The sequence below is a fragment of the Ctenopharyngodon idella genome, chromosome 12, assembly GCF_019924925.1.
Source record: "Ctenopharyngodon idella isolate HZGC_01 chromosome 12, HZGC01, whole genome shotgun sequence".
Classification (NCBI taxonomy): Eukaryota; Metazoa; Chordata; class Actinopteri; order Cypriniformes; family Xenocyprididae; genus Ctenopharyngodon; species Ctenopharyngodon idella.
In genome coordinates, this window is record NC_067231.1 from 15,369,115 (window position 1) to 15,384,035 (window position 14,921).

Consider the following 14,921-nt stretch of genomic DNA (forward strand, 5'->3'; position numbering starts at 1 on the left):
AAAATGTTTCACATCATTTACAAAAGCAACAAGGTTCAGTCAGTGTTGTTCATTATTATTTTGTGTATTACAGTCTGTCTAGGTGTGTATTACAAAGTGTGGAAAATACAGGAGGCATAACGCTCAACGTAGAAAATAGACTGAGAGGTAGTGGATGACAGTAAATTTATTGTGTAGACAATAATAAATTTGCTGCCATAAGGGTGCTGTGTAGTCTACTATGCAAGAATGTTCAGACTTGCGGTTAAGGAAGAGTTGGTGAATGTTAAATATGGAGAGAATGCCACATAGCTATGACTGACACACATACACACACACATTCACCAAAGCCACAACTGCACAATTCATCCTAACATGACACATACATCCACACTGACACATTCTTGAAATATGTGTTACTGTTTTATCAGCTGAATAATCTGCCAACAATTACAAACAACTAGGGATGTCCTGAGTAGATTTCAAGATCTGGCCTGATTAAGCATTTTTTTTTTTTTAACTGATCGGTATCGGCTATCTTAAGCCCAATCCTTTACTGTACGTCAGCTGTCATGCAGGTGTTGTGCAATAGGTGGTGGTATGGATGTGCCAACTACCATTAAAAGAAAAACAAGTTGGTGTGTTTAAAATCACCCCCTATATCCTCATTCAGTATTCTCTAAATTAATCCACTTGAGGCAGTGAATAACAAGTGAATTCGGACACTCTGGAAGGGCTGCTGCTTTTACATAGTTTGTGCGTGCGGTTTAATAATCATTTAAAACTTAAACTGGCAGCTCCAGTAGTAAGATGAAAATATTTATCTTGAACATGGAAACTATGTATAAACCTTAATTAAACAATTTATTAATCACTTACAAATGAATTTATACCTGTATATTACGCTGTAGCCACATTGGACCAGCGCGTTTTGGAAAATGGATGGAAAATGATTCAGCTGCAGGCGCCATCTTCTGGCTAGACGCAGGTATTCATTCGGCACAGGACTCTCACAGTGCATTATGGGTATTCTCTTGCCGTTGAGCATACATCAGTTTTACACTCGTTATTGCGTTGCATTGAATGAGTGCCCTCGATATCGTCCACCACTAAAAATGGCTGTCCCCTCAAATAATGCCCTATTTAAGGGTATAGTGGGTGATTTCGGACACAGCCCAAATGTGCGTGCATGATGCACAAGAAGTCTGTTCTAGCTCATTACAAAAGTAATAAAATGTATTTTTATTTGCCGTCAGACTATCTGAGACATTGTTGCCATAACTGTGAGTTGCTTTTTTTCTTTTTGTTGCAATTATATATATATATATATATATATATTATTGGAATTACTCCGTAGTGATAGGTGCCCCCTTTTTCGGTATCGGCAGATACTCAATATTCAGTGACTCAGAGGCACAAAAATCTTGATTAGGACATCCCTACAACACAAATTTAGAGCAGGACAGCAGCATATTTTCAGCTAATTAGGCAGACAATAACATTACAAGGTTTAATTCAACAAACTAATTACAACTGAACAAAAACTCTTCAAAAAGGTTGTAAAATAAAAACAAAATCTAATAGCACTCTCACCTCCGAAAACATGGGCAGTTTTTTGGCAAAGTCAACAACGCGTGTGATGGCTGGGGTAATGATCTTGGTAAACTCGCTGAAGGCCTCCAAATCCACTTTGTCACCGTCTGATGTGGGGGCCACTGGAGACTGTCCTATGTCCTCCGGCTGCAGACAGAGACAGATTCACAGAGGGTTAACTGTGTCTTTTACTTGGCAGAGAAACTGAAAGGGGCTTTTGTAACAAGCAACATCATGTATTTCCATTGAAGAATATATGAATGAGATAGACAGAACGAGATGCATGTGCAGGGTCTGGCTTTGCAGTTATGTAGGCTGATAGCCTTGGAAAACCACAGCGTTTGGTATCTTCAGGGTGGATTAGAGGTCAGCCATGTAAAAACTCTGGACAAACAGCCAAGTAGCCGTGGCATCTAGAGAGACATTCTATGTATGCAGTAAGAGGTGTGTTACATGAGTCAGAATAGAGGTGATTATAAGTACTCAAGAGGCAGAGCTGCAATTACAGCATTACATGTTGGCTGTTGCAGCTGCATATATAGTTTTTGAATGCGAGACATGGCTATGATTCATGTACTGCATTCAACACCTCTGACATATAAGAACAACAAGTGAATACATTCTCAGAAATGAAATACGCAAAAAAGGGATTATTAAAAGTTATCAAATTAAATATGTTTATAATTGTAAATGTGTTCATATGTTAGAAATATATTTATTTTGAAAGAAATATAATACTTTTACTCAGCACAGTTGCATTAAATTGATCAAAAGTGACAGTAAAGACATTTATAATGTTACAAAAAAATTTCTATTCATCAAAAAAAAAAAAAAATTCAAGGAAAAAAAAAAAAAAATTATATATATATATAAAAAAATTACATATATGTATCATGGTTTCCACAAAAATATTAAGCAGCACAACCGTTTTCAACATTGATAATAATAAGAAATGTTTCTTTAAGCCCCAAATAAATATTCTGAAGACTGGAGTAATGATTCAGCTTTGCAATCACAGGAATAAATTATATTTAATAAATAATAAAATAGAAGAGTTATTTTAATTACTGTATTTTTGATCAAATAAATGTAGCCTTGCAAATATATATTATCAAAATGTTAAAAAAATCTGTCCAGGCCTAATTAATATTCATGTAATTTTGTAATATCAGCATGTCTGTGCATAAACAACCCCGACCAAAAATTTTAATTTAAAAACGTCCATGTCACGCCTTGCAGCACAAATGTGACAGTCCTAAAGACTTCACTCTTATTAATATTACCGTTTGTTAGTGCTAAAGCTGTTAGGAAGCCTTCATGTCACATATACAAAGTTCTAGCATGAAACTCTAGATGGCGCTGGTTGGTTCGGAGCGTGTATCAAACTGCCAAAGTCACGCCCCCCAGTGGTGAACCATTGAAATTTTGAAACACTTATGGCGTAACGAGGCCTCGTTTACTGAAATCATGTGACTTTGGCAGTTTGATACACGCTCCGAACCACTGATTCGAAACAAAAGATTCATAAAGCTTCGAAGCTTCATGAAGCAGTGTTTTGAAACTGCCCATCACTAGATATCGTTAGATATCGGATTTAATCAAAAATATCTTAATTTGTGTTCCGAAGATGAACAAAGGTCTCACGGGTGTGGAACGACATGAGGGTGAGTAATTAATGACTGAATTTTCATTTTTGGATGAACTAACCCTTTAACACATTTGGTAGCGATCACATCATTGTCTACATAGCACAGCTGATTGGTTGCTTTGGTATCAGTGGGCAATGAGCTTGCTGCTCAATCCTTCAAATACTTGGCTTTGTTTGCTGTTAGCAGTCTGCAGCGCACTTTCAGAAACCCTCCACCTTCCCCAGCTCCACCTGTATAGATCTGGTACAGGGTTTATTTCATGTATATTATATGTGCAGCAGCAGCAGCATGTCTTACATGCTCACAGCAGTGTCTGTGAATGTATTGGCAGTAGCAAGTCTCTGTACTTGCTCTGCAGCAGCAACAGCAATAATCAACAACAGCAGCAGCAGCAGCAGCAGCAGATCTATTCTGCCAAGACCAAATACATTACACTGCCCTATCCATTACCATGCCAATCTCTGAGAGTTGTCATGACAGAAATACAGTTCAGAAATTACAGCACAGACCACACAGAGAGGCAGTGTCTAGAAAGTAAATAAAACACAAAAGAATCTCTTTAGCGATTCAGAATGTGCCTCTGAGGAACTTCTGCTGCTGTTTAAGATTTGTGTGTTTGTGTTTACGCTTTCCCAGACGGACAGGGCTCTTTTAACTGTGCCGCACTGGTGTATTTGTGTAAGTTTTAACAAGCATGAACCAAAGTTTGTGTGTGTCTCTTCTTCCAGGAGGTGGGGGGAAGCGCAGGCCCTGGATATGTCCCAAATGCAGCCTTTGCCTGTAAGACCCCAGTGTAAACTATCCCCTCTACTGGTCCACTCTGGCCTTCTCACTGCTGAGAACTTGGCACCGTGCTTTCTCACTACAGAGATCTTAAGACAGCCCAGTTGGACTACCGACAGGACGGAGTGAGTGTTCCCATGGAGAAAGAGAGTGCAGTTTATCGGGGTCATTCGGGGTCTCGGCCTTGCACTGTTATTGGAGGCATATCTTGGTAGTAAAGGTTATATAGGCTGAATTCTTTATGGGCCGTTTTATAGGAGTTCTCAGCCGGCTGGGGAAGTGGTTTCTCTGTCCCCTGTGGATGATCGTAACAGGGTCTAGTACATGTCGAATGTTTAGATTGGTGTGCGTCAGGGCTTTGATAGCGCTCGTAACGGCTGGGAGGGTGGTGGGTGTTCGGTGGGCTGAGAGAACCAACTTTGGTTCTATGATGGAGACTGGAGAGTCTCCAAATCACTCCTTCTCTTAGTAAGATACCGTGCATATATTCACTTGAACATATCTGAGCTCTGGTAAAGAATGCTTTGAAGAACTGTTTTTGTCCATATAATGAAAGTCAATGGGGTCCAAAACAACACTGGACCCCTTTGACTTTTATTTTTATGGACACAAAAAACTGAGAGAGACTTTCTTATTTTTATAAAGGTTTGGAATGACATGAGCGTGAGTAAATGACTCTCTTTTTCTTCTCTTTAAGATCAACTAGTCTTTTAGGACACTAGATGTTTGGTAGTCAGCCCATTACTCTTTGAGAAAATATCCTGTGTGTCTCTCCTTAACTCTTCCTTTCCATTTTCTCTTCCTGTATCCTGCCACCTCTTTCACAGTAGGTAGAATATTGTGCGAATGAGCGATTAATACCATCTAAACTCTTTCCTTCCTCTTTCCTTCCTTCTTCATAAACAGAGACACTTTTACAAAAGCCCTTCATGGCTACATTCCAGTTATTACCTTGACGAAGGCTGCTCTTCTGCTGAAACGTTGCTTAAGTGAGTGTGCAGTTATACTCTGTCTTTAAATTCCAGTTATACCTGTCACTAACAGTTGCTTTAGCACTCGCTGTTGCCCAGTCACAACTGATATGTGCAGACTGGTATTGTCACTCATTAAATTGATTATCAAGCTGTGTAAACAAAAGCTAATCTGCACTGACAGATAAGGCCATAGCAATGCTCTAAGCTAAAATAAAATGTAGTGACCAGACACAAAGAAATAAAATAAATGCACACAAATAAAACAGACAAATAAAATAAAATAAAGTTTTTTTCTCCTTCATCTACCTAAACATTTAAGCTTTTCCTTACTATTATATGGAAACATGGTACTAATTTAGAAGCTACTATTTTCTGCTTTAAAGCTGCTTTCAAGCTGAATGTATTGTGATAAACATAATACCAGTGTAATTTTAGTATTATTTAGATACTATTATAGTATATATTAATATTTTAAATGAGCTTTTAGTTTTATATTTTCAGTTTTAATTTGAATTATATTTTTAGTAATTTGTAATGTGCTTTTTTTATTTTCTTTTTTTTATATAGCTATATGGGAACTATATAGTTCCCATATAGCTTTAAATATATTTTAATTTCAGTTTTAGTTTTGGTAATTTTAATACTTCAACTTTCAGAAACACTTTCATTTAAGTTTTTCACATAATATTTATATTTTATTTTACTTCAGCTTTATTACTGAAACATTTTTTAAATGTATTAGAGCTATATGATTCTGGATAAATTGAGAATCACGAAAATTTTGTTTGAAACAAAGATCACATTTCTCCCACGATTCTGAACAGACACATAAACAAAATAGCATGTAATTTACTAGAGGTTCTAACAAATGTTAATTGCTGCAGTCTATTTAAATTGTTAAATGAATCTAAATGAATTATAAAAAAAAAAAAAAAAAAAAAAAAAAAAATCGGTTTGAATGAATGATTCAATGACTCATTCATAAATAGGCTACTTCCCTTGTTTCATTACTGGATGAATCAGCGTTGAACGAACATCTTGTATAAATGATTCAATAACACATTTTTTTTTAACAGTCACTTGTCGCCACCTGTTGGCGTAAGGATGTAATCGATACAATCGTTATTTGAAGCACCATGTTACTTTCAAAAGGTCATTATCTATTTTGATCGCTTTCGTACATGACAGTGTTTATATATTCGAAATATAAACTTCTATCACCGTTCTTCTGTGTGGCGAAACATTGTCATTCAGGAATGAGATTGCAAGGGTGTATGAATTGAGATTGCGATCTTTTAATGATTAATTGTGCAGCTCTAGTTAAAGTTATAGTTTTAGTTAACAATAACAACACTGTTATACAAACAAAACTGACTTGACCTGACATAACACATGCAGACACAAGGTGCTTGCTTACCAGGAACTTGCGTTTCTGTTTCCAGTGAGAGCCCTGTGCATTGGTGTGGCGGTGAGCTTCTGTCACCATACGGATCAGCTCCCACTCTGAGCTGGTGGGCTCTGGACGATTCTGCAGGGACTTGACCATCTCCTCCTTTTTCCGCTTCTCACGGTTCTCCTCAATCAAGCGCCGTTTCGCGACCCGCTTGGAGTCGTCCAGAACCACTACACCAAAGAGAAGAATGGGTTAATTCTCCCACTCTCATGATGCATGAAACACATTGTACTCTACAATTAAGTTACAGTCCTCTTAATTTGGCTGCTTTTCCAGTAAATCTTTCATTTTAAGGATGTTTAGACACTTTCCCTGGAAAACGAAAGTAATGATTTTGCAGTGCAGAATTACAGTGACAGGACGAGTAAGAGCATCAGGCAGGGATCAAAGTAGAAACAAGAGACATCCATAAAACATTATAGAGTAGAGAGAGAGGGGGAGTGACAGAGGAAGAAGAAATGTGGTTTGGGCTGAACATGTGCTGTACATATGTGAGGCGTATAGACATATATAAAGGGGAACCCCAGACTGAGCACTTCAGTTTGCATAGGATTAATGTACCTTCGCTGTCAGCATGCATTTGTGTATGTAAAGAGCAGGGCTGCACTCGTGATCTGATACAGTGGGGTCCAAATGTCTGAAGTCTGAATTATTTTCATGTTTATTACAAATTCTGTTAACTTAGGACAACTTAGAGATACAAGACAACTGCTGATGATCAGTGAGAGACTGACTTGAGGTCACTCATGTTTGAAATCATAGTGACCGTCATGCAAACCTACAGTATGTACTGACTGATGGGTTTTCATTTGTCTATGTGTGTTTTTGCATGTTCAGTGATTTTGTATGGTATTTGCATGACTGTGTGCGAAATCACTCACGATCCATGGCCATGCCCACGGCGATGCATTTCTTGAAGCGGCAGAGCTGACACTGGTTGCGGGTGATCTTGTCGATGATGCAGCAGCCATCATATTTACAGGAGTAAGAGGGGTGGAGGTTCTTCTGAATGGTGCGCCTGAAGAATCCCTGGGAGTGAGTTGGATAGAGAGTGTATTCAGAGACAGGGAGTCAGACAGACAGGTGTTATCTGTCACATATCGTCCCCTTATAAGGATCTGACATTTTTGTCAAAATTGAGTTATTCACATATTCTTATTCTGTGACAACTATGTGATGTTTTTTTATGTTGTGTAAACTTTGGGATTTTTTATTTAGAAAACAAAAAGGTTCTATCTACACAGTTGAATGGAAAAAAACTTTGAAGCTCAATATCTCAAAACTACTCGGAATGCAGATAGAATCTTGTAATTCCAAGGGGACGATATGGAGCAGGTGGATGCAAAGAGACTTTTTGTCTCGTTTTGCTGTAAAAACATCTAAATATCCTTTTGAGAGTCAAAAATGTGTATGAGAATAAAGCATGTTTTCAGAGAATATGTAACGAATTAAGTTTTAGCCTCATTTTCAAATAAACTGATCTTGTTTTAAGCAGCTTAATAGTTACACACAGTATCTCACAGAAGTGAGTACACCCCTCACATTTTTGTAAATATTTTATTATATCTTTTCATGTGACAACACTGAAGAAATGACACTTTGCTACAATGTAAAGTAGTGAGTGTACAGCTTGTATAACTGTAAATTTGCTGTCCCCTCAAAATAACTCAACACACAGCCATTAATGTCTAAACTGCTGGCCACAAAAGTGAGTACACCCCTAAGTAAAAATGTCCAAATTGGGCCCAGTTAGCCATTTTCTCTTCCCGGTGTCATGTGACTCATTAGTGTTACAAGGTCTCAGGTGTGAATGGGGAGCAGGTGTGTTAAATTTGGTGTTATCGCTCTCACTCTCTCATACTGGTTAACATGGCACCTCATGGCAAAGAACTCTCTGAGGATCTGAAAAAAAGAATTGTTGCTCAGAACAGGCCTCGCCATGGTCGACCAAAGAAGTTGAGTGCACGTGCTCAGCGTCATATCCAGAGGTTGTGTTTGGGAAATAGGCGTGTGAGTGCTGCCAGCATTGCTGCAGAGGTTGAAGGGGTGGGGGGGTCAGCCTGTCAGTGCTCAGACACATACGCCGCACACTGCATCAAATTGGTCTGCATGGCTGTCATCCCAGAAGTGTCAAGCGTGTGTGCCGGCAACCAGGTGAGGAGTACAAAGACAAGTGTGTCTTGCCTACAGTCAAGCATATTGGTGGGAGTGTCATGGTCTGGGGCTGCATGAGTGCTGCCGGCACTGGGGAGCTACAGCTCATTGAGGGAACCATGAATGGCAACATGTACTGTGACATACTGAAGCAGAGCATGATCCCCTCCCTTCGGAGACTGGGCCACAGGGCAGTATTCCAACATAATAACGACCCCAAACACACCTCCAAGACGACCACTATTTTGCTAAAGAATTTCTCCAGACCTAAAGCCTATTGAGCATCTGTGGGGCATCCTCAAACGGAAGGTGGAGGAGCGCAAGGTCTCTAACATCCACCAGCTCCGTGATGTCGTCATGAAGGAATAGAAGAGGACTCCAGTGGCAACCTGTGAAGCTCTGGTGAACTCCATGCCCAAGAGGGTTAAGGCAGTGCTGGAAAATAATGGTGGCCACACAAAATATTGAGCCCAATTTGGACATTTTCATTTAGACATTAATGGCTGTGTGTTGAGTTATTTTGAGGGGACAGCAAATTTACACTGTTATACAAGCTGTACACTCACTGCTTTACATTGTAGCAAAGTGTCATTTCTTCAGTGTTGTCATATGAAAAGATATAATAAAATATTTACAAAAATGTGAGGGGTGTACTCACTTCTGTGAGATACTGTAGATGAATGCTTAAAACAAGCAAACAAAAAATATTTGACTTATATCTTACCAACTCTTATATCTTAATGATATCTTCTGCAATGTTGTCTTGTTTTCTGTAGGGTTGCCAAAATGCTAAAATTTCAGTAGTCAATACAAATATCAGTGAAAATTAGTCTTGATACCAAATTCAACACCAAAAACTAATACGCTCTTGAATAAATTCCTTTATTTTGAGAAAACTTAACGAAAACTAAACTAAAACAAAAAGAAGAAACATGAAAAAAAAAATACAAAAAAATTATAAAATAAAATAAAATAATTACACAGAGCACACGCAAATAATTGCTGACAACCCTAGCTTAGTGACATCCCTAATTTGAAGGATGTTTAGCAGACGTCTTATTAGAAATCTTTTTGTTGCATTGAGGGGATCTGCAAGCTCTCAGAGCTTTTCAAATCAGCCTGTTTAGACAGGAGGTTCTTAAAGACTTTCACAGCACAGTTGTCACTCACAATTCTCTCCCTTCACATACAGAGAGACAGATAGTGGATAAGATGGTTGACAGGGTTTTTTAGGCATGTGATATGACAGGTTTGATAGTGATAGGAGTCTAAGTTTCACAAATGACAACAGGGTGTATTGTTGAAAAGATTGGACCAGCTCCACTCCATGACTCTACATGAAGTGACAGTCTAGTCTGTACGTGTATATATAGATGTGGGTCTGGGGTGTCTGTTAACAGATGTCACTGTGCACAAGTTATAGCAAAGAAGTCCTACCTTACAGCCCTCACAGGTGATGCAGCGGTAGTGGTAGCCTGTAGCTTTGTCTCCACACACCACACATGGCTCATCCTTCTCCAGATAGCTGGGGATGTACCCTACATACAAAACAAACAAACAGACAAACAAAAAAATTATATAAAAAAAACACTCTAATACTGACAGCAACTAGTAGCAAGTACAAACACCAGCACATCAACACCACAAAGCACATACTGAGAAACCAGCCATGAAGTCAGAAACAGTTCAATCTATAGGCTCAATATATATACACCGATCAGGCATAACATTATGACCACCTTCCTAATATTGTGTTGGTCCCCCTTTTGCTGCTAAAACAGCCCTGACCCGTCGAGGCATGGACTCCACTAGACCCCTGAAGGTGTGCTGTGGTATCTGGCTCCAAGATGTTAGCAGCAGATCCTTTAAGTCCTGTAAGTTGCGAGGTGGAGCCTCCATGGATCAGACTTGTTTGTTCAGCGCATCCCACAGATGCTCGATTGGATTGAGGATCTGGGGAATTTGGAGGCCAAGTCAACACCTCAAACACCTCAAGCACCTTGTGCTCCTCAAACCATTCCTGAATCATTTTTGCTTTGTGGCAGGGCACATTATCCTTCTGAAAGAGGCCACAGCCACCAGGGAATACCGTTTCCATGAAAGGGTGTACATGGTCTGCAACAATGCTTAGGTAGGTGAAACGTGTCCAAGTAACATCCACATGGATGGCAGGACCCAAGGTTTAACGGCAGACATTTCCCAAAGCATCACACTGCCAGCTTGCCTTCTTCCCATAGTGCATCCTGGTGCCATGTGTTCCCCAGGTAAGTGACACACACGCACCCGACCATCCACGCGATGTAAAGGAAACTTGATTCATCAGACCAGGCCACCATCTTCCATTGCTCCGTGGTCCAGTTCTAATGCTCACGTGCCCACTGTTGGCGCTTTCGGCAGTTGACAGGGGTCAGCATGGGCACCCTGAATGGTCTGTGGCTATGCAGCCCCATCCGCAACAAACTGCGATGCACTGTGTATTCTGACACCTTTCTATCAGAACCAGCATTAACTTCCTGAGCAACTTGAGCTATAATAACTTGTCTGTTGGATTGGACCACACGGGCCAGCCTTCGCTCCCCACGTGCATCAGTGACCTTTGGCTGCTCATGGCGTTGTCGCCGGTTCACCACTGTTCCTTCCTTGGACCACTTTTGATAGATACTGACCACTGCAGACCGGGAACACCCCACAAGAGCTGCAGCCATCATCTAGCCATCACACTTTGGCCCTTGTCAAACTCGCTCAAATATTTACTCTTGCCCATTTTTCCTGCTTCTAACACATCAACTTTGAGGACAAAATGTTCACTTGCTGCCTAATATATCCCACCCACTAACAGGTGCCGTGATGAAGAGATAATCAGTGTTACTCACTTCACCTGCCAGTGGTCATAATGTTATGCCTGATCGGTGTATAACTGTAGAAAAGGTAATTAAAAAAAAAATGTGTATAACTGTTGATCCAACCAATGGTGTTAGTTTGAGGGTGGGAACTGGAAACTGGAAGGAAATTCAAAATTCAAATTTCGTTTATAGCTGCATTACTGCAGAAATGACACACTTCAGACTTATCTGAGTACCTATTTAAGACCTAGTCTTGTTAACCTTGATTGGTGAAAGCCCTGGAGAGCCCTGAGTGACTCTGAAAGTGGCACTTGGCAGCAATTAAGATCCGCCTGTTTCTGAGAGGAAGAACAATCTCTTGCCTTATGCTAGTCAACTGCCTGATCCTCTCAATAAATTTGTGAAGCCTTTAATAGGTAAGAAAAATTATACACTACCATTCAAAAGTTTGGGTTTGGTAAGATTTTTTAAAAATATTTGAAATAAGTCTCTTCTGCTCACCAAGGCTGGATTTATTTGATCAAAAATACAGTAAAACAGTAATATTGTGAAATATTATTTCAATTTAAAAGAACAGTTTTCTACTTATCCTTTAGAAATCATTTCAAAATGTTGATTTGGTGCTCAAGTATCATTTCTTATTATTATCAATTTTGAAAACAGCTGTGCTGTGTAATATTTCTGTAGAAAATGTGATACTTTTTTTCAGGATTCTTGAATGAATACAAAGTTAAAAAGAACAGCATTTGAAATAGTAATCTTTTATAACATTATAATTGTCTTTACTTTCACTTTTGATCAGTTAAATGCATCTTTACTGAATAAAAGTATTGATCAAAAAATACTGACCCCAAACTTCTGAACAGGACTGTATAAACTGCTGAAAGATGCAAAATCATAATAAAAATAACTATTATCAGATGTATTATCAACAAATTGTTCCAGGTTTTTACAAAGTTGAAGAGCTTTTTTCCCTGATTCACCATTCTTAAAACTAAAATAGGTGAAAAGAGAATGAAAAATTTTAATTTCTTACATTAACATTTGCAAACATCACCAGCAGGTGGTGGAAAAATGGGGGTAAATAAAAATGCAGACTCATGTAAAACATGGCATATTTATTGGGATAAGTTTTCTTTAGACTTTTATTCTTTTAAAAAAAAATATCCTTTGCACAAAATAAACACTAATCAGCAGTGTAGGCCAATATTACCACACTGCTCTAGCGTCTTTCTTCCCAAGCACATGTGACAGCACCAGCATTACAGAACTACACAATTGGAGATTGAAGAGGATGTTGTGATGTATCTGGCTTGCTATATTTGGCTGCTGTGGTCATGAGGTGATGAAACAAATGAAGATGGGGTGTCCTGATAATGTACTATGCTTAAACATCAAGGCAACTTTGTTGAACTTCCTTAACTGAACAGCTACTCCTTACACAAACCAATACAAAGCCAATCCTTACACAGCCCATTAGCCTCGGAGAACGACTGCTTTAACGTGAGTTAAAATGTCCTGAAGGAGTATCACCAGAACATCACATAACAACAAGTCTATTGAGCTAACGGATGCTGGAGTTGATGCAAGGAGGATCACGGGGCAACTGAAAACCCTTCTAATCCCTTAGGGTTTCTCGAGTGTTTCTCAGAAATGTGCAGTCAGTGATGTATTCTGGGAGGACAGAGAAGGGGAAAGCATACTGCTGCAGCTCTAGGCAAGAGCATCAGTGTCTTTTGTGAGACATCTTACCAGACATGCTCTTCACCGAACACTGGCTGTTCTTTCTCTTTCTTTTCGGGCCATCGAGCCACCTGGAAAAAGAGAGAGAGAAGAGGGTTGGTATTAGTACATGCCACAAAGATGGCACTTGGGAAGTCTTTGCTCTGATTCGATGGCTGCAATTCCCTGTGGAATCACTTTATATTTTTAACTAGCACACATTCAGCTCCAAGTGCTTCAACAACATGACAACCCTGTCATTTTGATTTGAGAGAGTGAGGATCAAAATAAAAAAGACTGCAAATACAGGCAACTGTCAGAGCCATGGTGCACGTGTTCCTGACACGTTCAAGTTCTGACTGTGACGGGACTGAGCCCACTCCCCTTCTCTCTTCCAAAACTTTGTATTTTATTTAAACATATCTACTAAAAATGACAAAAGTCCAAAACACAAAATAAAAACAAAACAAAACAGAAATGTAGCATACAGCGACAAAGCAACCGGAAGCTGCCGATTCACAATAATTTTTAAAATATAAAGATTTTTAAAAAAAAAATATTCTTATACAAAAAGATTTTTCCATAATATTACAAAGTTAAAGGTGAAGCCTGCTACATTAGCCATGCCCCAAACTATCACTATAGGTTGAGCTGGAAAGAGATTCAAGTGGACCACTCTAAATGTTTTTGGGGGAGGTAAATTAATGATTGGCATACTAATAGTAGTCAATGGACAATAACCTGGGTTAAGAAAATGTAGCTTAACATTAAAACTTACATACTTTACCTTTAAATCATTACAAAAATTCCCAATAATTAAAAAAAAACAAAAAAACAAAACAAAACAAAAGCATAAGGGTCATTGACGAATAGGGTTTTTAAAAGTGTAAAAAAACAAAAATGGATATATAATGAATTTTGAAGTTTTTTTGTTAACAATGAGATTGTGGTTTTTATAATCAATTAACAATGCTTTTGTAATTTTTTACAAGATGGACAAAATTTGTCACCAAAAAGGTCATTTAACCAAACCAGTTTAACCAAAATTTCAGTTTCAACGAAAGACACTTTTGGTTATACCGAATGACGATATTTTCAAACAATGCTAACAGGCTGATATCTAGCTAGCTAGCAAAAGGACAATCAAACATTTTATATTTAGTACAAGTTTTTTTTTTAAATATTACAACATTTTCCATGTTTTAAAGAGGTTGTACAGAATGAACTGATGTTTCGGGATGTGCATCAGCAAGTGAAAACCTGAATTTTTCAAATTGTTAAGAGAGAGTTAGTTACTTTGCTTCATGACCATGTGGTCCTTTGCAGGTTTTTGAATGATGTCACATCCTGTCACGTGATATTGACGGCATGACTTAATCCAAAATGGTCCCTTTATATTGGTTTCTCCGAATGACATCAATGAAATTCATTTTTCCGTACATTCTTATAACAAAGTAACAACTTTTCAAAACATAATTTTAATACCATTTTACACTGTTTATATATGATGTTATAAAATCACGCAAGAATAAAAAAATATATACATTTATTACATTTTAAGATATTTTAATCACAAATAAAATGTCTGTATTGGCCTTTTTGATGGTTAAACCGAATGACCTTTTGGCACTTCATAATCTTTAAAATACCTTTATATGTAGCAAAATGTAATTAAATCCATTTGGATTCAATAAAAGAGATCTAGTTGTAGTACCTTACATACTTTGGATGTCATATCTTTGTTTTTTATTATTATTAAGGCCTTTGGACA

The 14,921-nt window shown here is 38.3% G+C and overlaps 1 protein-coding gene across 3 annotated transcripts in view; it reads right to left on the minus strand.

Moving 5' to 3' along the window:
- The window catches only part of thrab (thyroid hormone receptor alpha b), a 152,091-nt gene that overhangs the window by 6,446 nt on the left and 130,724 nt on the right, over positions 1–14,921 (minus strand). For all 3 annotated transcript variants that reach the window (XM_051914948.1, XM_051914949.1, XM_051914947.1), the window contains 5 exons: positions 13,181–13,242; positions 10,023–10,123; positions 7,313–7,460; positions 6,396–6,601; positions 1,573–1,719 (listed from right to left, as the gene is read on the minus strand). In XM_051914948.1, the coding sequence (XP_051770908.1) occupies positions 1,573–1,719; positions 6,396–6,601; positions 7,313–7,460; positions 10,023–10,123; positions 13,181–13,242 (664 nt within the window). The remainder of the gene's footprint in view (positions 1–1,572; positions 1,720–6,395; positions 6,602–7,312; positions 7,461–10,022; positions 10,124–13,180; positions 13,243–14,921) is intronic.